The 22,925-nt window shown below is 35.7% G+C and overlaps 1 protein-coding gene and 1 long non-coding RNA gene across 2 annotated transcripts; both read left to right on the forward strand.

The window, feature by feature from the left end:
- Positions 1-6,437: 6,437 nt before the first annotated feature.
- Positions 6,438-9,613, forward strand: LOC140870674 (O-fucosyltransferase 20). Its single transcript, XM_073273065.1, has 6 exons — positions 6,438-7,243; positions 7,372-7,540; positions 8,143-8,232; positions 8,316-8,599; positions 8,712-8,970; positions 9,062-9,613. Exons 1-6 carry the CDS (start codon positions 6,651-6,653, stop codon positions 9,287-9,289), a joined length of 1,623 nt encoding a protein of 540 aa, XP_073129166.1. The 5' UTR covers positions 6,438-6,650; the 3' UTR covers positions 9,290-9,613.
- Positions 9,614-10,146: 533 nt separating this feature from the next.
- On the forward strand, positions 10,147-12,717 carry LOC140870676 (uncharacterized). Its single transcript, XR_012147525.1, has 3 exons — positions 10,147-10,287; positions 10,679-10,749; positions 10,819-12,717. It is a non-coding gene; the product is annotated as an uncharacterized lncRNA (long non-coding RNA).
- The last annotated feature ends 10,208 nt before the right edge of the window (positions 12,718-22,925 follow it).

A 22,925-nucleotide genomic window follows, 5' to 3' on the forward strand; every position in this document is an offset into this window, starting at 1 on the left:
GATTTTGGTCGAGGTCGTGGACGAGGACGTGGGCGTGGACGTGGGCGTAGAAATGATCGCGGTCGTGGTCGAGGCCGTGGATTTGAAAATAAAAGAGATAGTTATTTCAATAACTCATCTCAAAGGAACGTCACGAACCACCCACAAAAGAGGCAGCATGATAATACGGGTGAAAATGAAAATCATCCAAAAAGAACTGAGAGTGTTTGTTATAGATGTGGCACTCCAGGACATTGGTCAAGAACTTGTCGAGCCCCTGAGCATCTGTGTAAGCTCTATAAAGATTCAATAAAGGGGAAAGAAAAAGAGACCAATTTTACTGAAAACATTGACCATACAAGTGGTTCAATGAATTTAGATGCTGCCTACTTTTTGAATGATTTCGAAGATATTGATTAAATGTACTGGTGGGAAAAGAATGTAACAATGTAATTTTTATATTATAAAACATATTATATTTTGCATGTATTGTTTTATTCTGCAATTAAATTGTAACATATTATAATTTGCATGTATCTTTCTTAATTTATTTTATTGCATATTGTTTTTGAAGATCATTATGGAAAATGCTATGATCAAAGATGGAAATAATGCACTGGAAGTTTGCATACCAGATAGTGGTACAACGCACACTATCCTCAGAAATGAAAAATATTTCTTGGAATTAAAACCAACAAAAACAATGGTGAATACAATATCAGGTCCTGTAGACTTGATTGAAGGATGTGGCAAAGCACAATTTTTGTTACCTAATGGTACAAAATTTTTGATAAATAGTGCTTTATATTCACCACGATCACAAAGAAATTTGTTGAGTTTTAATGATATATATTCTCATGGTTATGATACGGAAACAATAACCGAAGGAAATGAGAAATATATGTGTCTTACTACATATAAATCAGGAAAGAAATATGTAGTTGAGAAATTATCAATGCTCCCTACTGGATTGCATTATACACATATAAGTCCAATCGAATCAAATATGGTTATTGGAAATTCTTCAATACTAACAAATTGGCATGATCGATTGGGACATCCTGGTTCAATAATGATGCGAAGGATTATAGAAAATACAAGTGGTCATCCACTGAAAGACCAGAAGATCTTTCAGAATAATAAGTTTCAGTGTAAGGTATGTTCTCTGGGGAAACTTATTATAAGACCATCACCAGCTAAAATCCAAAAGGAATCACCCATATTTCTTGAACGTATTCAAGGTGATATTTGTGGGCCAATTCATCCACCATGTGGACCATTTCGATACTTTATGGTATTGATCGATGCCTCTAGCAGATGGTCACATGTATGTTTATTGTCCACTCGAAATGTGGCATTTGCAAAATTGATGGCTCAAATAATAAAATTGCGGAATCAATTTCCCGAATATACGATCAAGAAAATAAGACTTGATAATGCTGGAGAATTTACTTCCCAGACTTTTAACGACTATTGTATGTCGATGGGAATTACTGTTGAACATCCTGTAGCTCATGTTCATACACAAAATGGATTAGCTGAATCATTGATTAAACGTCTGCAGTTGATTGCTAGACCAATGATTATGAGAACGAAACTCCCTATTTCTATATGGGGACATGCAATTTTACATGCTGCTGCATTGATTCGCATCAGGCCAAGTGCATATCATAAACACTCCCCATTGCAGCTTGTATTTGGCAAAGAACCAGATATTTCTCATTTGAGAATTTTTGGATGTATGGTATATGTGCCTATTGCACCACCTCAAAGAACAAAAATGGGACCTCAAAGAAAGAATGGTATTTATATCGGCTATGATAGTCCATCAATCATTAGATATCTTGAGGCTCAGATAGGCGATGTGTTTACAGCACGGTTTGCTGATTGTCATTTTGATGAAAATAACTTCCCAATGTTAGGGGGAGAAAAGAAACACATCGAAAAAGAAATCACATGGTATGTACCATCATTATTACATTTGGATCCTAGAACTAAACAATGTGATAAAGATGTACAGCAAATTGTGCATTTGCAAAGAATAGCAAATCAAATGCCAGATGCATTTGCAGACACAAAAGGGGTAACAAAATCATATATACCTGCTGTAAATGCCCCTGCTCGAGTTGAAATTTCAAAGAAACAAAATGAAGACATTCATGATGTCATAAAACGCCTGAAGCGTGGAAGGCCAATCGGTTCAAAGGATAAAAATCCTCGGAAAAGAAAATACATAGAGAAAAATGATGATCAGAAAATAGAAAATGGTGTTCCAGAAGAAACACACGATGATGAAAATATTTTGTCAGAATCACAAACTGACGAGAATCATGAAATCTCTATTTATTATATTAATACTGGAAAAATATGGAACCGAAAGAATGTACAAGATATTGATGAGATATTTTCGTACAATGTGGCATGTGACATCGTAAATGAAGATAATGAACCAAAATCTTTTGGTGAATGCAAAACTCGAAAGGATTGGTCAAAATGGAAAGATGCCATCCAGGTTGAATTAAATTCGCTAAATAAACGTAGTGTTTTTGGACCTATAGTCCTTACACCTAAAGGTGTTAAACCTGTTGGGTACAAATGAGTTTTTATTCGAAAGAGAAATGAGAAAAATGAAATAGTGAGATATAAAGCTCGACTTGTTGCACAAGGTTTTTCTCAAAGACCTGGAATTGATTATGAAGAAACATATTCTCCTGTTATGGATGCAATTACGTTTCGGTATTTGATCAGTTTAGCAGTGTCTGAAAACTTGGACATGCGTCTAATGGATGTTGTTACAGCTTATTTATACGGATCACTTGATAGTGATATATACATGAAAATCCCTGAAAGATTTAAAATGCTAGAAGCACAAAGTTCAGAACCCAGAGAATTTTATTCTGTGAAATTACAAAGATCATTGTATGAGTTAAAGCAATCCGGCCGAATGTGGTATAATCGGCTAAGTGAACACTTGATGAAAAAGGGATATGTAAATGATCCAATATGCCCTTGTGTTTTCATCAAGAAAACAACATCGGGATGCGTGATTATTGCTGTATATGTTGATGATTTAAACATCATTGGAACGAATAAAGAAATTCAAGAAGTGATGTTATACTTGAAGGAAGAATTTGAAATGAAAGACCTTGGAAAAACCAAGTATTGTCTTGGTTTACAAATTGAACAAAAAGAATGTGGAATTTTTGTTCACCAGTCTAATTATACAGAGAAGGTCCTTAAACGTTTCAATATGGATCAATCAAATCCTTTAAGTACTCCAATGGTTGTCAGATCATTGAATATAGAAAAGGATCCATTTCGTCCATGTGAAGATGATGAAGTTGTTCTTGGTCCTGAAGTACCATATCTAAGTGCCATTGGTGCCCTTATGTATCTTGCAAATTGCACTAGACCAGACATATCTTTTGCAGTAAATTTATTGGCAAGATTCAGTTCATGTCCAACGAAGAGGCACTGGAACGGAATTAAACATATATTCCGTTATTTACGAGGAACGACGGATTTGGGACTTTTGTATCCAAAAGATACAAATCAGAGAATAATTGGTTATGCTGATGCTGGATACTTATCTGATCCACATAAGGCACGTTCCCAAACCGGATATGTATTTACTCGTGGAGGCACTGCAATCTCTTGGCGATCACAGAAACAAACACTTGTTACAACTTCATCAAATCATGCCGAGATTATTGCACTACATGAAGCAAGCCGTGAATGTGTCTGGCTTAAATCAATGACTCGGCATATCCAAACTTCTTGCGGATTATCAGTGGACAAGAATCCAATCACACTGTATGAAGATAATGCCGCATGTGTTGCCCAAATGAAAGAAGGATACATCAAAAGTGACAGAACTAAACATATTCCTCCTAAATTCTTTGCATACACTCAAGAGCTGGAGAAGAATAAAGATATTGATATCTGTTACATTCAATCAAGTGAGAACTCATCCGATCTCTTCACAAAGGCACTTCCCACGGCGATTATCAGAAAACACATTTATAATATTGGGATGCGCAATCTACGAAATATGTGAAGAATCATTCATGTTGACATCAGGGGGAGTTTACGTGGCTGCACTCTTTTTTCCTTACTATGGTTTTTGTCCCAATGGGTTTTTCCTAGTAAGGTTTTTAACGAGGCAGTATACAACACGTAATGGAGATAGTCATTCTATCATGATCATCATCACAAGGGGGAGTGTTGAAAATATATATAAATATATATTATTATTTATTGTTGAATGTTGAAGGTTGAAAGTTGAAAATTGAGTTGTAAAATATTGAAAATTAGTGTGTGATGATGTAATTAATGATGTATTAATTTTTGACTAATCTCCAATTGAGATCTATAAATAGGTCTCTTCATTTGTGTAGAAAAACACAATTGTGAAGAGAGAAAAAATTTATAAAGTGTAGAATTTGATAAATTTTAAGTTTTTGAGTTTTTACTTTTTACCGTAAATTTTTACTTTTTCACAATAGATTTTATCTATAAAAGTTTTTTATTTTATAATAAAACTTCAAAAATTTTAAAAATACTACGAACACTAGAATATAATATATATATATATATATATATATTATTGAAAATTTTTTATAATTTTCTACTTAAAAAAATATTGTCAGAGCTCAATATTCCATTCTCACATGTTAGGAGATTGACAAATATTGTTGCACATTCGCTTTCTAAGTTTGCTTGTTCATTTTCTGCGCCATTCTGTTGGTCGCCCAGAAATTTTTTTTCTTGACTGTTAAATCTTGTACGGAACGTTGTTCTTATTTGAAATAATATTACAATATTTGCATGTAAAAAAAATGATATTCCACTTTTTATTGAAAGTGATATTTTAATAAATGCAACCAAGCTTTGAGGGAATGGTATGAAAGTGCTATTATTATTAAAATAATTCTGTGTCGAATAATTAATTTCCAGCTGTTTTTTTCCTTTTTCTGGGAAATGAGGTAAATGAATAGCTAGCTGGATACAACCTTTTTCAAAGTTCAAACAAGACTTTTCCCGAGTATATGGCTCTTATATTTTATTATTTTAATTTAATTTTAAAAATAAAAACCTATATACTTAGTTATATTGTACATATATGTTTAAAAAATATCCTTTATACTTCATGAATGTTAGAAAATTGTGATGTTATAATTTATTTTTTGAAAACTAAAATATTTATACTTCTCGAATGCTAAAGAATATGATGCTTTATTTTAAGTTTGCCCCTCTTGGTCTTAGTTTATTACACACGTAATCCTATATATTATTAATTTGATTAGTGTACTCCTTTTAAATTATCGATCACACACTTTATTCAATATTTTGGAATTATTTCCATAGATACATATATAATTATAGTTCTAGTGACATGGTCATATTTTAGACATGTAATTAAATAATCCATTTAGAATTCAAATTAAAAACACAACTTCAGTCTTCAAACCCCCAAGGACATGCATTGTGCTTTGTTATAACATGAGGAGGATAACAAAAGCACCGTGAGTCCGAACTACTCAGCGTCTCGCCAAGATCGAATAAATACAAGTCATACTTCAGAAGCAAATTCAATTTCAGAAGGCGAAAAATCGTGTATAGATGATTCATTAATTTGAACCATATGACAACATCTATATCTAAGCTATCACTACATCAGAATTAACCTGCCGACTGAACTTGAGAGTAAGATTGTTCTTTTTTTTGTGATGTGGGAACCCGCAGTCGCTACTTTTGGTACGCATTAGGTAAACCTTCGGACTATCACAATAGCCTGCAAACTACGTTAGCCAGGTAAACCACACTAGGCAAGCCCTGTCTGACAGACTAGTCCAAGAAAGTGTTGGTAGGAGGAATCGAACTCCTGACCTTTGGCCAAAAGTTGACCTACTCCATCAACTTAGACACCCCTTTAAGAGCAAGATTGTTCATTTCTTCTTTATATGATTAATAGGGTGAAGCTTGGAGATTTTAGTTACACGGTTATTCACATTTAAATTTAGGCTAGGTTGGCGCAAAAAAAAAAAATTTAGGCTAGGTTTAATTTTAAAAAAAGAAAACATGATCATTATATGTACACAGAACAAGTATCAGTTAGCCAATTAGTAATTGATAATCTAAGTGTGGATTAAAATATATTGGGGTAGATAAAATTTACTTATTTTTTGAGATGAGGGTAGATAAAAGTTATAAAAAAAGTTAAAACAATTAAGTAAGAATAAATATAATAGTTTTTTTTTTGAAAACAAGAATAAATATAATAGTTAGTTAAATGTGTTTAGTGGAATTAATTAATTACCAACCCTCGAATATTTTCCATAATATATTTTTCTTCAGTCAAACGCGGGCTACAAAAACCGACCATTTATATTACTTGCGACCTTAAAACACTGAAAATTAAAATAGAAATAAAATTCAAAAACTCTGACGCAAATTCCCATCCTCTGCCTCCTCTAATAATACATGAACCAATTGCTTCAACGCGCTTCAATGAGTTTTCGTGTTCTCCTCTCTCTCTCTCTCTCTCTTAAATCTTCTTCCCAAGAAAGCTAAGCTCAAAGCAAAGGAAGAACCCTATACTTTTGCATTTAATATATCTCTGTACAACACTCTCTTCTTCTCCTGTTTGTCTGTGCTTTCGGGGTACCCAAATGTGCGAGATGGCCGTCTGCAAGAGCAGCAAGAAGAAGCAGCAGAGTTACATTTCGGTCCCTTCTCAAATCATTAGCTCAATCTCACAATCATCTCTTGAATCTTTGCTGGTATCTCCTAAGAAAAAGCTGCAGTCTCACCCCTCGAAGCTCAGGGCTCTGCTCCACTCCCCAAGATTTCTCGTCTTCTTGATTTTTCTGCTGGGTTTCCTCTGGATGTTGAGGACGTATGACTTTGATCCTTCCATACCTTTCTCGAGAAACCCATGTGCTGTTTCTCAAGAAAAAGGTGAAATCTTGAACTGGTTGTCGAGTTCTCAGCTGAGTATGGAGGGAGGAACTCTTGAAGAAAGTGGGTTTTGGAAGCAGCCCGATGGGATGGGATACAGGCCTTGTTTGGATTTCAGTGAAAGATATAGAAGAGAAGGTGATATTATTGTTAGAGACAGGGCAAAGTATTTGATGGTCGTGGTTTCTGGTGGGATGAATCAGCAGAGGAATCAGATTGTGGATGCTGTTGTCATCGCAAGGATTCTTGGAGCAGCTTTGGTTGTGCCCATCTTGCAAGTTAACGTTATCTGGGGTGACGAAAGGTATGTTCTTTTGGCATTTTTTTTCCCCTTTAATTTAATTCGTATGCTGCTTTTTTTGGTGTCAACTTTCTTGGTGCATTTTGTTTTATGTTTATTTTTAATTTTTTGTTTTCCTGTGATTTTTGCAGTGAATTTTCTGATATATTTGATTTGGATCATTTCAAGAATGTTTTGGCAAATGATGTGAGAATAGTATCATCTCTTCCCTCGACTCATTTGATGACACGACCTGTGGAAGAAAAGAGCACCCCTCTTCATGTGTCTCCGGAGTGGATTCGCTCTCGTTACCTTCGACGGGTAAGATTTGGCATCAAAATTGGCTCATAAAGCTGGTTCTCTCAAAAGCCTTGGGTTCAAGACCTGACAACCCCCACCCCAATGTCAAAAAATTCATTGGTGCTACGATTTTAAGCAATTTATAAGCTTCGTTAAGGAAACTAAAAGTGCATTAGTAGAAACATGAGTGTAATTTGAAACAAGATTAACATGGGAAAATTGTAGGCGTCATATTGTGGGGTCGAGATTGGCTTTTAGGCATGAGACTACTCATTTTAGCACATTTTCAATGACCTGGAACTATGTGGCCTATTCATTACCAAAGTTTGAATCTTTGACGTGTAATCAACTCAAGACTCCCCGGGGGTTAATCCAAAGCTTTGATTCTTTGACATGGTCAGACTTACGACCACCAAAACCTTGAATCTAGAATTACGATGAAGTGGAAAGAGAGAACAATTCGTCCGGCCAATTTTGAATCCTTGGATAGAATCTTTTAGCTGATTAGAGGCAGTGGACGGGTTCAACAAGAAATATTATTGAATGATAATGAATGGAGGGAAGCTCCTATGTTGCTGTCTCAGTTGATTCTTATTTGAATCAAAATTTTTTATTTTCTGCAGCTTAGGAGGGACGGTGTGTTGCTGTTACGTGGTTTGGATTCAAGGCTTTCTAAGGATCTTCCTTCTGATCTTCAAAAGCTTCGTTGCAAGGTATATTGGTCCGCTCCTGTTTTTAAATACGAATTTTTTCTGCAAATTTGTCATTAACCAAGTTATTCGAATTTGAGTTGCAGGTTGCTTTTCATGCATTGAGGTTTGCCCCCCATATATATGAAATTGGCAATAAACTTACGGAAAGAATGAGCAGCAATGGACCGTATCTCGCTCTTCATTTGCGAATGGAAAAGGACGTATGGGTTAGGACCGGATGTCTTCCTGGTCTAACACCCGATTACGATGACATGATCAATAACGAGAGGAAGGTACGGCCAGAGCTCTTGACTTCACGATCCAACATGACACACCGCGACAGAAAACTTGCCGGACTCTGCCCTTTAAATGCTTTAGAAGTCGCGCGGTAAACTTTTCAAAACACACGCCATTTAAAATCTCCATGAATTCCTCTATAAGTTTTCGTCATCATCATTCAATATCTCACCCTCTGATCTATCATTCCATTGTGCTTTTAGGTTGCTTAAAGCTTTGGGAGCTCCGAAGGGTATGAGAATATACTGGGCCGGTGGGATTCCTTTGGGAGGAGCAGACGCTTTGTTGCCACTGGTGAAAGAGTTTCCTCATTTTTATAGCAAGGAAGATCTTGCATTACCTCGGGAGCTCGAACCATTTTCAAAGAAAGCTTCATTAATGGCTGCAATCGATCACATAGTTTCGGAGAAAAGTGATGTGTTCATGGCATCTCATGGGGGAAACATGGGACATGCAATTCAGGTCGGATTCACTTTACAAGTCGAGTAACTACCAATCTCAGCGTATTCGTTAAAAGCGTTGGTTGGTAACTGTAATTATTTTCCTATAACAGGGGCATAGGGCCTATGCAGGGCACAAGAAGACTATAATCCCCAACAAAAGACATATGCTTAGCTACTTTGTTGATTCTTCGCTTCCTGAGGCTGAGTTCAATGAGATCATACTCAACTTGCACCAAGATTCTTTCGGGCAGCCAGAGATTAGGACTAGCAAATCTGGGAGGGATGTGACAAAGTACCCTATTCCTGAATGCATGTGCAATAATACTAACGTGGCGTAGTATCGGTTCGATGAGTTGTGGTATCCTGAATCGCCATGTTTCGGCATTGAGACGTTAGAATGTGATGCCCCCATTGGAGAGGGCAGTAAGGAAGTTTTGAGGTTGCACAGAAAGCATGTCCAAATTGCTTGTTCTGCTTCTGTAAGCAGAGCTGAGAATTCACTTATTTTCCCCCCCCTCATCTTTGTTGACAAATTTTCCAGTGGGGGGGCCATTTGTGTAGAAAATAGTGTATATTTATTCTTTTTATTCGATTCATTCTTTGTATTGTATGTAGAGATCACACTTACAACATATGAAATATACTTAGATTATTTATTATTATTATTTTTGAAATAAAACATCGGATTAAGAACTAATTAGGTTGAAACTTGGCGATCCCAATCAGTCATAGAATCAGACAATCTGCTGTCTTAGCTCGGTAATCAGACAATTTGATTCTAGTTTATGAAATATGATGTAATTCAGTTATGAATAAATAGATTGATTTTATTTTTGAAATTTGTACTTCTGAGGTCTTTTGTTTTCGAATGAATAATTTGAAAACAACGTTGGTGCTGATTAACCCTGGTTTCGGGGCTTGACAACCTAAGTTCCAATGGTTCAATCTTCTAATTTGGATCGTTCGAACTGCAACTTACCACTCTTGTAAGGCCCTGAAATTAATTATTCTGTGATTAGCAGAGTTGATTATTATTTATTTTGGAATTAGTGCAGATAATTTGAGCTGAGATTGAATTGTTTTAATTGGAAATTCAGGGACCGAGTTGCAATTGTGGGGTGGACCAAGTCAAAAATTTGACTTGTATTATTATTAACTATCTTATCTCATCCTCTCACCATCACCATAACTTTTCCTCCCCTCTCCCTCACGCATAAACCGAGAAGCCATGGACGATTCTTCAAGCTCTTCTTCCGTCCGATTCGCACGATCCGACTGTCAGATTTCCGATTTGGGTTGAGATTCACGATCACCGCAACGAGGGCGTCATTTTGACGTAAGTTTTGCTACGATCCATGAACTTTGATTTTTGTCGGGTTGTCAGAATTTGATAATTTTCGAGTATGATGTTCTTGAGCTAGCATAGACCGTGTATTCAAAGTCGGTTCGAAAAAAGATCGAAATTTGGATTTTTTTATGATTTTTGGAGCATATTTTTGAAAAGGGGTTATGGATTTTGGTTGGATTTGGTTGTGTTTTGTTGGATTGGAAGTTGGGTTGAGTTGTATTGTTGATGCTTGTTGATTGGAGATTTTTGGTTTAACCGTTTATAGCCGTTATGCCGTCGAAATCGAGTTTTGGATTATCGGTTGTATAGTTTCGGTTAGATTTCCGGGTTTGTATGAATTAGTAGACTGATATCGAATCCGTATGTTCAACATTTTCAGATTTGGGTTGACAATTCGGGTTTGGAACGAACTTGGGAGTTTGAACCGATTCGAGAATTGAAGATGATATAGTATTGAACTTCTTGTATTGATTCGTTTTGATTCGATTCGATATTTATTGAGTTCGTTGTTATTTTCAGATTGAATCCTCGAGGAACTTGAAAGGTAAAAGACGACATTCAATTGAATGGGGTTGAATACTCGAGTTCGATTGATTCTCGAGTCCCGAAAATCACATACTGCATGCTTATTTGTTGGTGTGAACTTGATTGATTTATTTGTTTACACTTGCATTCATATTGAGCCGAATATTCGATTCGTTTTGAAATTAGACGATTTAGGGAGCTATATTGAAGTTGTAAGGTCCAAAAAGTCCACTAGCTTAATCACGGTTAATTGGTTAAATTATATGATTTAATGCATGTTATTTAGAATGTTTAATTGCTATGTTTAATTATGTGATTAAATTAAATGCCTGAAATTTTATGCAATATGTATGATTTTAAAGTTTTCATGTTGGAATTAATCTTGGGTCGCAGGACGAGTTTAGCCTTGAAGCGAGTAAAAAAATATTTTTTTTAATTAAGTTTAAAGGTATGCAGTGTATTTTTATTGGGAGAGTACAAATTTTAAAGGATTTTAAATGTAACTAATGGGCCGTGTTGGAGCCCATTAGTCACAAAAGAAATAAGCGTTCAGATTTTTTTTTCTTTCTTTCTTCTGAACGCTCATTTTTGAACGCTCTCTTTTTTTTCAAATCTCTCTCACTCGAATGCTGCATCAAAGCTAGGGTTCTTCGACTTCTCAAGGCTAGATCGTTCCGCCGTCCAGGTTAATCCCAATCAGACGATTCAGGCAAGTTTTTACAGTTTTTAAACCCATTCAAGAATATATGTATTTTTTTTAGTAAAACCCTAGGTATTTGATTGATGATCTATGCATGTTTCATGAAAATTTTATGAGTTTGTTGCTTGATTGTGAAACGTGAAGCATTCCTGATGTGTTCGGTTCATGTTTATTGAGTTTTGAAAGATATGAATGCAATATATCAGATTTTTGGGTAAAAGTAGTTATGAAGGTTTTTTTTTGACTAAAAATCTTTGAATGTTTGATGTATTGGTACAAGTTATTTTGAAATTTTGATGTTGTTGAATGGTATTTTTGATGGAAAATCGTCCCTAAGCAATGTGGTTTTGAAAAAGTGCAGAAAAGATCAGTTTTTGAAAAAAAGAGTCGCGACGGCGCGCCCGCGCCTGAGTCGCCCAGGTCTGCGCACAGGAGGCGCGCCCGCGCCGCCAAGCAGCGCGCCCGCACTTTTGCGAGCGGGCCGCGAACCCGCGCTGGTTGTGCGTGCGGCCGCGCCGGTGGCAGCGCCGAGACGGCGCGCCCGCGCTACAGGGGTAGCGCGGCCTCGCCGCAGGCTCGAACTTCCCACCCCATTTTACGAGTTTTTGAGTCCTAAAAATCATGATTTTGATATTTTAAGGTATTTTAATTATTTTTAAGAATGTTCATGAAGAATGTTAAAGTCTTCAGGGTCCGAAACGGACGAAATGCCTCACGTGGATCGGTCAAGTTTTGTATTGCATGATTATGTGATTTTCTCATGAAAGCTAATTTCTCATGAAATGTTTTGAAGGAATTTAAACATGTAGCATCACGAGAAATTTTATGAGCATGTTACGAGGTTTATGAAAATGATATGATATGATTTGATAAGATGAATGATATGATACATGAAAAATATTTTGATGAATTATGCGTCTTGTGGTGATTATATGGGGTATGCACTTCGGGATGAGCTCCAGAGCGGCTATCCAAACATGGCTCAAGGGATGGTTATAAGGGGTATGCACTTCGGGATGAGCGCCGAAGCGGCTATCCAAAGAATAAAAGTTTACGGGCGTAATTCCATATGCTTGTTGATCAACAGGAAACCATGAATGACTCGTTATGACGGTTACCACACTACTCATACTTCATCACCTCAAATATTTTTATGTTATGGCTACATCAAAGTTATGTTTATTGCATGAAAGTTTAAGTTAATGTTTTTCTTTTAAATTAGAAAATCCTTTTTTTGCCTGTTCTTGCTGAGTCTTTCGACTCACTATACTTGAATGGTGCAGGTAACGATGATGTGAATGCTTATATTGATGATTATGTGACCGGGCATGAAGAAGAGGCCGGGGTCGGTCCAACGGGCAATGCATGAGTGTGAACGCTTTAGCTTGAGATGTTTTAAAAACATTTGTTTTATTTTTTTATTTGATAAGAGGAAAACAAGTTTAATTTTCTTTAGTTGTTGGCCATGTTTGGCAAAAATTTGTTGGAACACGTTTTCAGATCAGTGTGATATGATACCCGAAGCAGCGAAAGTTTAAAATTTTTTTATTTTCTTATATGGAACAATTCCATATCATGGGTATCAAATCCTAACGATTAAAATCAACATGTAAAATAATAATAACAATTAATATTTTACCTCTTCAAGCTATGACTTGATTATGGACACCAACAGATTAATCTGCTCTTGTTGTAAATCTCAGGACATGATGACTCGCTCGATCAATCTCCTGAATTAGGTCCACGAACAGAAAACTAAAACCATTTGATTGATTGCTCTAGAAATCAATAAGATGTTTATCGAAGAGATTTACAGATTTGATTTGTCAATTCAGAATATAATTTTCCAAAAATCACAGACTGAATTTTCTCTCAAAAAGGAGACAGAATTCGAAAATCTCCTTAGAACTGTTATAGGATATTTCGAAAACTATAGATGTGTGTGTTGCAGTATTTTTGAAAATTGCAAGAAAATCAATTAGTGATTTTCGAAAACTGCACCATCTACTATATATAATTTCTAGATTGAATTAAGTTATATGTCTAATAGGACACTAACTTCTTAGGGCCCATTATCCATAACTTAAGCCCAACAAGCCAAGCCTGTTATTATAAAAATTAATATACAATTCATCTTGACTCCGATTGATAAACCGATTTCACCAATGTGTACAGAAACCATTTCTGCACCTTTTAAAGTCAAGATAATTTTTCTGAATCTGAATTCAGTGATTTCCAAAAATGCCCATCTCTATGTCATTTTAGGAAATTTCACTCCCTTTAGTTAAGAAGTCCAACTTCTCTTTCGCTAAATTTAACTATCTCAACGGGGATTAGTAATCCATTACTTGTGTGAGCCTCAATGGTTCAGGGATACAGCTAGCTATGGGCTCACAACTCTTTGTGACTCGGAACAACAATTTCCGACTTACCCATCGAATAATGGTAAGAGCGCCTAGCAACATCGCCCCATGATTCCCTAGGTATCACTGATAGTGCCTGCAAGAACCTGTAGGTTTTGGTTAGTGTACAATACGGTCCCTTCATCCAAATATCCCGATGGAATCAACAATCATTGGTACATCGAGAGTCGTTCAAGATTCGATAACTATGCAATGCATCTTGAAGATCAAATAGTGACATCGCATGTGCTACTAGGAAACCAAGTAACCTAAATCACATCGAGTACTCTGGCCAGAGATTTGTCACACTAATATCTCCTCAGATCGCATAGAATATCCACACTCGCAAGCATGTGGTGAATCCTTGACAACAAAGCATCGACTCCTATATGTGTTGTAACTGTACCCAATCCCGACACCTGATGACCCTCATAGATTCGGTAAACGAGTCAAAGTATAGTACTAGCATATAGAGTCTCCATGATGTTTCAAGTAGTAAGGACTAATGGTATACAACCAAAACCGCGGACTTATCCACTCAATAAATGAAAACCACTTGGATAGTCCGAATAGGGTAGTTCAATCATCCATCATATAAATATCCATTTGCATGCTTCGAACATCTCTATGTTCCATACCAATGAAACGTGGTACTAGGCATCGCAAATGCTAGTCTCAATCTCGAGCGATCCTTATCCTTATTTGCAGACGGCTCAATTGACTAGGAACTGTTTAGAATATACAGTGACTATAAGATGTGTTTCATGATAGTGATCTCTCTTTATTCACTATCTCATCTTACTTACACTTTAGTATATTCAAGGTCTTTATCAAAACAACAGAAGTATATCATAATATAACAATATGAAGAAAGAAAAAGAAAATGCCATTAATGAATGTTAATTATATTAAACAAAGATTGTTTGTACATAGAGTCATAAAAGCCCTTAGCCACAAGTTGGCTAACCGGGCACCCACTCTTTCAATCTCCCACTTGCCCTAAAACCAACTAGTCATACTACGTAGTCCCATTGCTTCGCGATGTTTGTCAAACAATGGTCCTGGTAAGGGCTTAGTAAGTGGATCAGCGATATTGTCTGTAGAGGCCACTCTCTCGACAGTGATGCCTCCTCTTTACACGATCTCCCGGATGATGTGGTATTTCCTCAGTACGTGTTTGGATCTTTTATGAGACCTTGGTTCCTTTGCCTGAGCAATGGCACCAGTGTTGTCACAGTACACCGGGACTGGACCAACAGCTTCAGGAATTACACCCAAATCTTGGACGAAATTCCTCATCCAAACGGCCTCTTTAGCAGCAGCTGATACTGCAATGTACTCTGCCTCAGTGGTGGAATCCGCTGTAGTGTCCTGCTTGGAACTCTTCCAAGAGACAGCACCGCCATTTAGCATGAATACAAATCCAGAGGTTGATTTCGAGTCATCTACGTCGCTTTGGAAGCTAGAATCGGTATAGCCTTCCAATTTCAATTCTCTTCCTCCATAAACCATGAATACATTCTTAGTCCTTCTTAAGTACTTAAGAATATCCTTCACGGCTTTCCAATGTATTTGACCGGGGTTGGCCTGATATCTGCTCGTGACACTAAGAGCAAAGGCTACATCTGGTCTGCTAGATATCATCCCATACATAATACTACCTATGGCTGACGCATATGGTACGTGTGTCATTTTCTCTATCTCTTCGTCAGTCTTGGGAGACATCGACTTGGATAGATAAACTCCACGACACATAGGTAGATGTCCTCTCTTGGATTCATCCATAGAGAACCTTTTCAATATGGTATCGATGTAGGTAGCTTGAGTGAGTCCTATCATTCTCTTAGATCTATCTCTATAGATCTGTATTCCTAGAATATAGGATGCCTCACCCAAGTCCTTCATCGAGAATCTACCTGACAACCATATCTTTGTTGATTGAAGCATCCCTACATCATTCCCAATGAGTAGGATGTTATCAACATAAAGTACTAAGAACGTCACAGCATCCTTAACTACTTTCTTGTACACGCACGGTTCCTCCGGGTTCTTGATGAAACCAAAGTCCTTTATTGTTTCATCAAATTTTTGGTTCCAACTTCTTGATGCCTGTTTGAGACCATAAATTGATCTCTGAAGCTTGCATACCTTATGCTCGCTTTCCATGGATGTGAATCCTTCGGGCTGCATCATATAGATCTCTTCCTTAATGTTTTCATTAAGAAATGCAGTCTTCACATCCATTTGCCATATCTCATAGTCATACCAAGCTGCTATGGCAATAAGGATTCTTATGGACTTGAACATTGCGACTGGTGAAAAGGTTTCATCATAATCAACACCTTGTCTTTGAGTATAACCTTTTGCCACCAATCGTGCCTTGTAGGTCAATACCTTACCATCAGGCCCAAGTTTTCTCTTGTATATCCATTTACACCCTATTGGAACAATTCCATCGGGAGGATCTACTAAAAACCAAACTTGGTTTGTATGCATCGAGTCTATTTCCGACTGCATAGCTTCAAGCCATAAATTCGAATCCGCATAAGAAATTACTTCCTTGAAGTTTCTTGGATCACATCCAATGTCGGGTTCACTTTGATCCCCTTCAAGAAGTAAACCATATCGAATAGGAGGTCTAGAAGTCCTCTTGGATCTTCTAGAAAGATGCATGCCGTTTAATGGTTCCTGAGGTGTGGGATCGTTATTTTGTATCTCAGGTTCTTCTCGAATTTCTTTTTTAGTTCCATCATCTTGCCTTTCTTATCAAGTAAGAACTCCTTCTCCATGAAAGTGGCATTCTTCGAAACAAACACTTTTGTTTCAGTAGGATGATAGAAATAATATCCGATTGAATTCTTCGGATATCCTACAAAATAACATAAGGTGGATTGACTATCCAACTTATCTCCCACTGTTTGCTTCACATAAGCAGGACATCCCCAAATCCTCAAGTACGAATACTTAGGAGTTTTGCCAGTCCATAATTCATATGGAGTTTTGTTCACTGCTTTAGTATGGACATTGTTCAACAACAATACCGCCGTTTCAAGCGCATAGTCCCAAAAATAAGGTGGAAGCTCAGTGAAGCTCATCATAGATCGAACCATGTCCAACAATGTTCGATTGCGACGCTCCGAAACACCATTTCGCTGAGGTGTCATAGGAGGAGTCCACTGAGAGAGAATCCCATTGTAAGGCCCGAAAATATTAAATTATTAATTATGAAATTTGAGAATTAAATTCCATATTATGGGCTAATATTGATTTGAGAAGTTATGGAAATGATAGATTTAATTTCCGAGCTAAAAATATTTAATTTGAGAATTTACGAATTTTGAGAATTAAATTCCGAGAATTCTTAAATTAAAATAATAAATATTCGATTTGAATATTTATGGAATTGAAGATTTAATTCCATGTTTCGGAAATTAAATAATATGAATTTGGAAGATATGACTCGATCAGGGACTAATTTGCAAATATTAACATTTGAAGGGCTGAAGTGCAAATGGTCAGGATTATTTAATTAACTCGAATTCATTTAATTTTAATCCGAGTATATTTAATTTGAGAATATTTAGAGTTTTGATTTAAATTCTAATATTCTTAAATTATTTTGGATTGAAATTGAATTAAAACGAAGGCTAAGGATTGAATTGCAATTACTAAAGACTTGAGGGACTAAATTGCAATTTATTCAATATCTATCCAATATCTATGATATGAATCAGAATGCTACGTGTTATGTAAAAAGGAATTCAGAAACAGAACAGAAGCCGAGATCATTGTCATATTCTTTTGATTTCTTCAATTTTCAAATCGTCGTAACTTTTGATCCGTTCGTCTGATTTCGATTCCGAAAGATGTTCTGGAATCCTTGCGACGAGTACTTCGATTTGATGTAAGTTTCTGATTACTTTGGTATGGTTTGAAGATTGAAATATTGCAGATATCAGATGTTGAGCATGAATATGGCTTTCTATTGAATTATGTAGTTCCGTATCGATGTCGAATCAGTTATTTGATGCCGTATGAATTCCAATGAGTTTTTACAGCATGTATTTCGAATGTATGCTTCTGATATGCTGAGAATATGATGTTATGTTGCTGATATGTTGATGAGAAACCATAATTGAAATTGAAAATGGTTTCGATATTTCATCGGTTACCGATTTTTAATCGCTACGCCGTCGATTCGTGTTTTGAGACAAGTTTGATAGATGATTTTTGAGATAAGATGTTCTTTGATATGTTTATGATAATAGCTGTTAGTTTGAAGAGTTGAATGACAATGAACGGATATGAAAAGCCGTATGAATGGAATTGAAATTAGAAATGAATTCGATACCGTAACGATTCCCGATTGTCAATCGCTACGATGCTTGGTTATGTTTTGAAAACATACTGATAGTCTAAGATTGAGCCAATGATATTGGGATTGTATACTGATTTTGTTAGATGCAATCTTTATATTTCAGACATGCTACGAGCTCAAGCAACTCAAGAAGTCGAATTGTGAACTGAGGAAGTTTGCTTGAGGTTTGAAATGATTTGATTGAAGATGTGCTGATGATTTCGACTCGATTCTGAAAGGAATGAATTGAACAAAGATTGATGTGCATGTTTTGAGGTTGAAGAATTCAGAATAGACGAAATACGAAGGTAAAAGTGGACTACTATTTGATTGGAATTACAACTCGAGATGGTTTGTATCGAGTTCCCTTAAATCACATACTTGTTTGCTTAATTGCTCTTATGTGCTTTACTTTAAGTTATTGAATAAGTTCTTGATATAATGAATGCTTTGATGATGATATATGTTGCATTCATCTTGAAGACTTATTCCTTGATTTTGAAATGAACGGAAACGTTCGAATAGACGATTTGAGGAATCGTATATGTATGGCCTGGGTGGTTGTTTTAGCCTAGCGTCTGATTTGCATATATGATTGCTTCAATTTCTAGAGAAGAAAGATAAGTAACCCCACCTCGAGCGGGAGAGTTGATGGATTAGTTATGATATCTACTTCTCGGGATCCCAACCGACGAATGATGAAATAAACCTTGTTTTGAAAACATGCATTGTATTTACTTTTATATCATGATCTTGATATATGTTTGATATGCATGTTTAGTTGCTTTTACTGGGAAATATATTTCTCACCGGAGTTATCCGGCTATTGTTATGTTGTATGTGTCATGGCAATAGGAGAAAATGAAGCAGAACAAAGGCAATCTTGAAGAACAAGGGTTGAAGAGATATAGTGTGATGATCCGAGTTAGATGGTTGAGTGAGCTGTCATGTTGTAGAGTTGAATTCTAAACATAATCATGTTTTAGATACTTGTATCAAGACTTGTAAATGATCTAGATGTTGTCTTGTTGATGTTTATAGGATTTGAGATTTGATGTAAATCCTTAAAACACCATGAAGTATCTTGATCTTGTTATATAGCAATGTGTCTTGCATATTTTGGAAAGTCTTGATTATTATGATTGTAAGGCTTGTTATGATTTAATGGTATCCATTGTATAGCATGTTGGAATGCATGTTAGATGTTGCTATAGATTAGATCATGAATAAATCCTTGTTTGTGTTGATCTTGGATGGAAATATTTGGAGAACCATTTTTGACAGCAGCTGAGCATTTTTCTGGTGCAGTGGCCGGCGCACGGGCGAGCAAGTACTCGCGCGCGCACGAGCCAGCTCTTGAGATCTCGGTCTCATTGGCCGGCGCGCGCGCGAGGGGTGATGCCCGCGCGTGCGCAGGGCAATTCTTTTAAATTTTTTTTTTTTTCACTCTTTTGTTTAGACATTGATACTTGTCTATTATTGTTGATTAATGTTTATTGAGAGATTAGAACTCGGGTCGTCACAATAGGTGGTATCAGAGCGTAAGTTCTTGGATTGAGATAGAAGCTGAGCGGGGTAGATTGAGTCACATGCATGTATTGTATTGCATGATTATGCATTACTTGAATTGATAATTCGTTGATTTGATAAATTTCATGTGAGCATGATCTATATTTGAAATTCAATTTCCTAATTTAGTGATTTGAAATTTTTACCATTTTGTTATAAGATTCAGATGAATATCGGATCAGATTGATTGAATACCAACTTCGAAACCTAGCAACCAGCTGGTGGATTTTGATAAAGAAATGATAAGAAGGCAGAGGTATGTTGATTGTTGGTAAGTGCTTAGAACAGAATTATGTTTATAGTTCTTTGCCACAACAGATAGAAATGATGAGAAAGAAAAATATACCCTGTAGAAGTTGAATCTTTTGAATTTGAGGAATGCCTTATTAGAATTTTCAAGTCTATTACAATTCTTTGAATTGTAGATGATGAAAAGCTCAAGATTGAGTGAATTATTTAATGGCTTGAATCTGCAGATTATGTCTGAATAAATGTTGACGACTGAAACATTTTGTTTAAAGACATAGCCTTGTCTAGGAGAATTGAAGCTGAATGATGAGTTAGGAAAATGAAATTGTAGACATGAAAGAGTATGTGAGATACTCACAACTCTATCTACAATTTTTATTTTAGAACAGATATGAGGTGAATGATATGAGAAGAAATCTCTATCTCTAGCGAATCGAGATGAATTAGTCTGATTCTGAATGCAGAGTATATTAGAAATTATTACACTCTTTATGGAGGAAGATATCCGAACAAACAGTGTAAGGACAAGTCAGACAGATGTGCTAAAATTTATTCAATGAATAAATAGCAAAAGTATACAGAGGATTAGAATAACATTGCACCTGAGAATGAGATTTACAGGTAACCTGTTTATGTTGTAGGTGCAATAGATATATGATAGCGGAAAGCTTATTATATGATTACCTCTGTATCAGAAAAGAGATTTTGTGAATTGAACTGAAGAATAGAACTATTGCTTCGATGAACTAAAACTGAACATGATATTGTTCATGTGAGAATTTACCTAAGTACTGATTAGTGATAGTTTCAGATTATTGAATCACTGGATTTTGTGATTTAACCAATCAGTATGATGATAAGAAGCGATAAAATTAGATCAACAGGAACATGATATGCATATGAATATGATGATATGATATAGAATCTCGAATTAAGATTCTGTGATTTCGGTTTGATATAGAGGTAATCATATAATAAGCTTTCCGCTATTGATAAGTACGCTACTAAATAGAGATTACAGATATGTTTCTGTAAGATTTTTGACTTTAGTTTAAGTTGTGAACTGGAATTCAATATTGAAGTGATGAATTGAAGAATTTATGAATTACCGATTTGATGAGATTATGAATTGGATATTAATCTTGAGGTTTAGAAGATATATGATGATATGAAAATCAGTTACAGATGAGTCTTTTCTTTGATTATGCTGAATCGATTACATCAACTGGAGATATAATTCTTGAATGATTTAATATTGATTAGCTCTCATGGCACATTGCTTTCGTTTAGAGCCTGTGTTGAGTTACTCATTCTGAGTTATGTGATGCAAGTGAGTTGTTTTCACTTTGCAGAGTTTGTTATCCAGAAGATTTGATTTTGGATGACCTTGATTGAGGAATTTTCTCAATCTTGATTTATTTCTTTTGATTTTGAGAATTATTGATCATTTGATGATATTTCAGCGTATTTTAAGATAGTGACTCGTAACTGATAGAAGAATTTGAATATGATCCATGATTTTTGATTTAGATGATATGAATTGTCGGTATTTGGAGATAGGAATAAGGAATGGAATAGGCATCCGATGAATTGATTTCAGATTTATGTGTATTCTGATTTGAATATTCAGATGAGTATAACACCAATCAGAATGATTTTTTTCGATTGGAAGTAAGGCAGAATTGTTCAGAAGATGAAAGCAACACAGAAAGTAAACTGAAGTGATTAGAATTCAGTACAGAATGTCAGATTGAGATATGAATTGAAGCCTCAGATCCGAATGAATGAATTATATTATGATTGATTATTTGATTGTGCCTGATATTTCCGAAAAGAGATATCCGAATTTGAAGAATTGCACAACAATGAATTCGATATTCATTTGATAATTAGCAAATAGAAGTAACAGAATTAGTACGTTTGTGAAGTTAAATGTACAGAGAATTTCTGATGAAGTTGAAAATCTTTGCTCAGATGAGTTCAATATTAGTTTGGAAACTCCAAACATTAAACCAAGATTATAATTTGAAAGAATATTTTGCAACAACTACCGTGATGAAACAGTATAGATGAGGTAAACAGGTGGTAGTTATGAACAGACTGATGAACATTACTGTATACGATAATCTGTCTGTATGAACAAATCATTGAATTGTGATTAGATTCATTGTAAAATGAACAGTAAGCCAGGAAATAATGTTTCAGATTGAAACATTGGGTTTACTATTAATTTTAATACAGAAGATCCGAAGACTTTGAGTACTTTTTGAGGAAAAGGTACAATATATTATCCTTGAATTGGAAGAATAATCAGAGAAGATGAATCGAATTTGTGAGAATGAATTTTTATCTGATATGATACCGATTATCCACAGTTCTGAATACTTTGAAATCTGTGACTACAATATATTATACTCTGATTAATTGATAATCCGAATAGACTAATCAGAATTTGGCAGAATACTCTGTATGAGATGTGACGAACAGCTATCCATTCAGATCCGTGAAGAAGATAGAGATATGATGAAAGTACAGGAATGATTAAAATCTATTGTCCGAATTAAGACTTTAGATTTATTTGACAGAATGTGGCATCGATTGATTGACTGATGTTCTGAGAGTTGAATTCGATTGATGGATTATCTGAGTCGATTTTCCAAATATTGAGGATATTCTCAGAACTTTAATACCTGATTCGGTATTATTTGATTTGATATGTTGCCACTTGAGGATTATAATTCCTGTAACAGCTATTGAGCCAATTTTGAAATAATGCTATGATGTTATGATGAAAAGAACTCCGATTTCTTGTGTTGTAATGCTA

Source organism: Henckelia pumila, unplaced genomic scaffold (assembly GCF_033568475.1).
Source record: "Henckelia pumila isolate YLH828 unplaced genomic scaffold, ASM3356847v2 CTG_170, whole genome shotgun sequence".
NCBI lineage: Eukaryota > Viridiplantae > Streptophyta > Magnoliopsida > Lamiales > Gesneriaceae > Henckelia > Henckelia pumila.

Excerpts from the sequence above, each read along its gene's own strand:
- LOC140870674 (XM_073273065.1), top strand. The coding sequence starts at position 6,651 with ATGTGCGAGATGGCCGTCTGCAAGAGCAGCAAGAAGAAGCAGCAGAGT. Across the intron at positions 8,233-8,315 it reads TTCAAAAGCTTCGTTGCAAG|GTTGCTTTTCATGCATTGAG; the intron begins GTATATTGGTCC and ends TTTGAGTTGCAG. Across the intron at positions 8,600-8,711 it reads AATGCTTTAGAAGTCGCGCG|GTTGCTTAAAGCTTTGGGAG; the intron begins GTAAACTTTTCA and ends TTGTGCTTTTAG.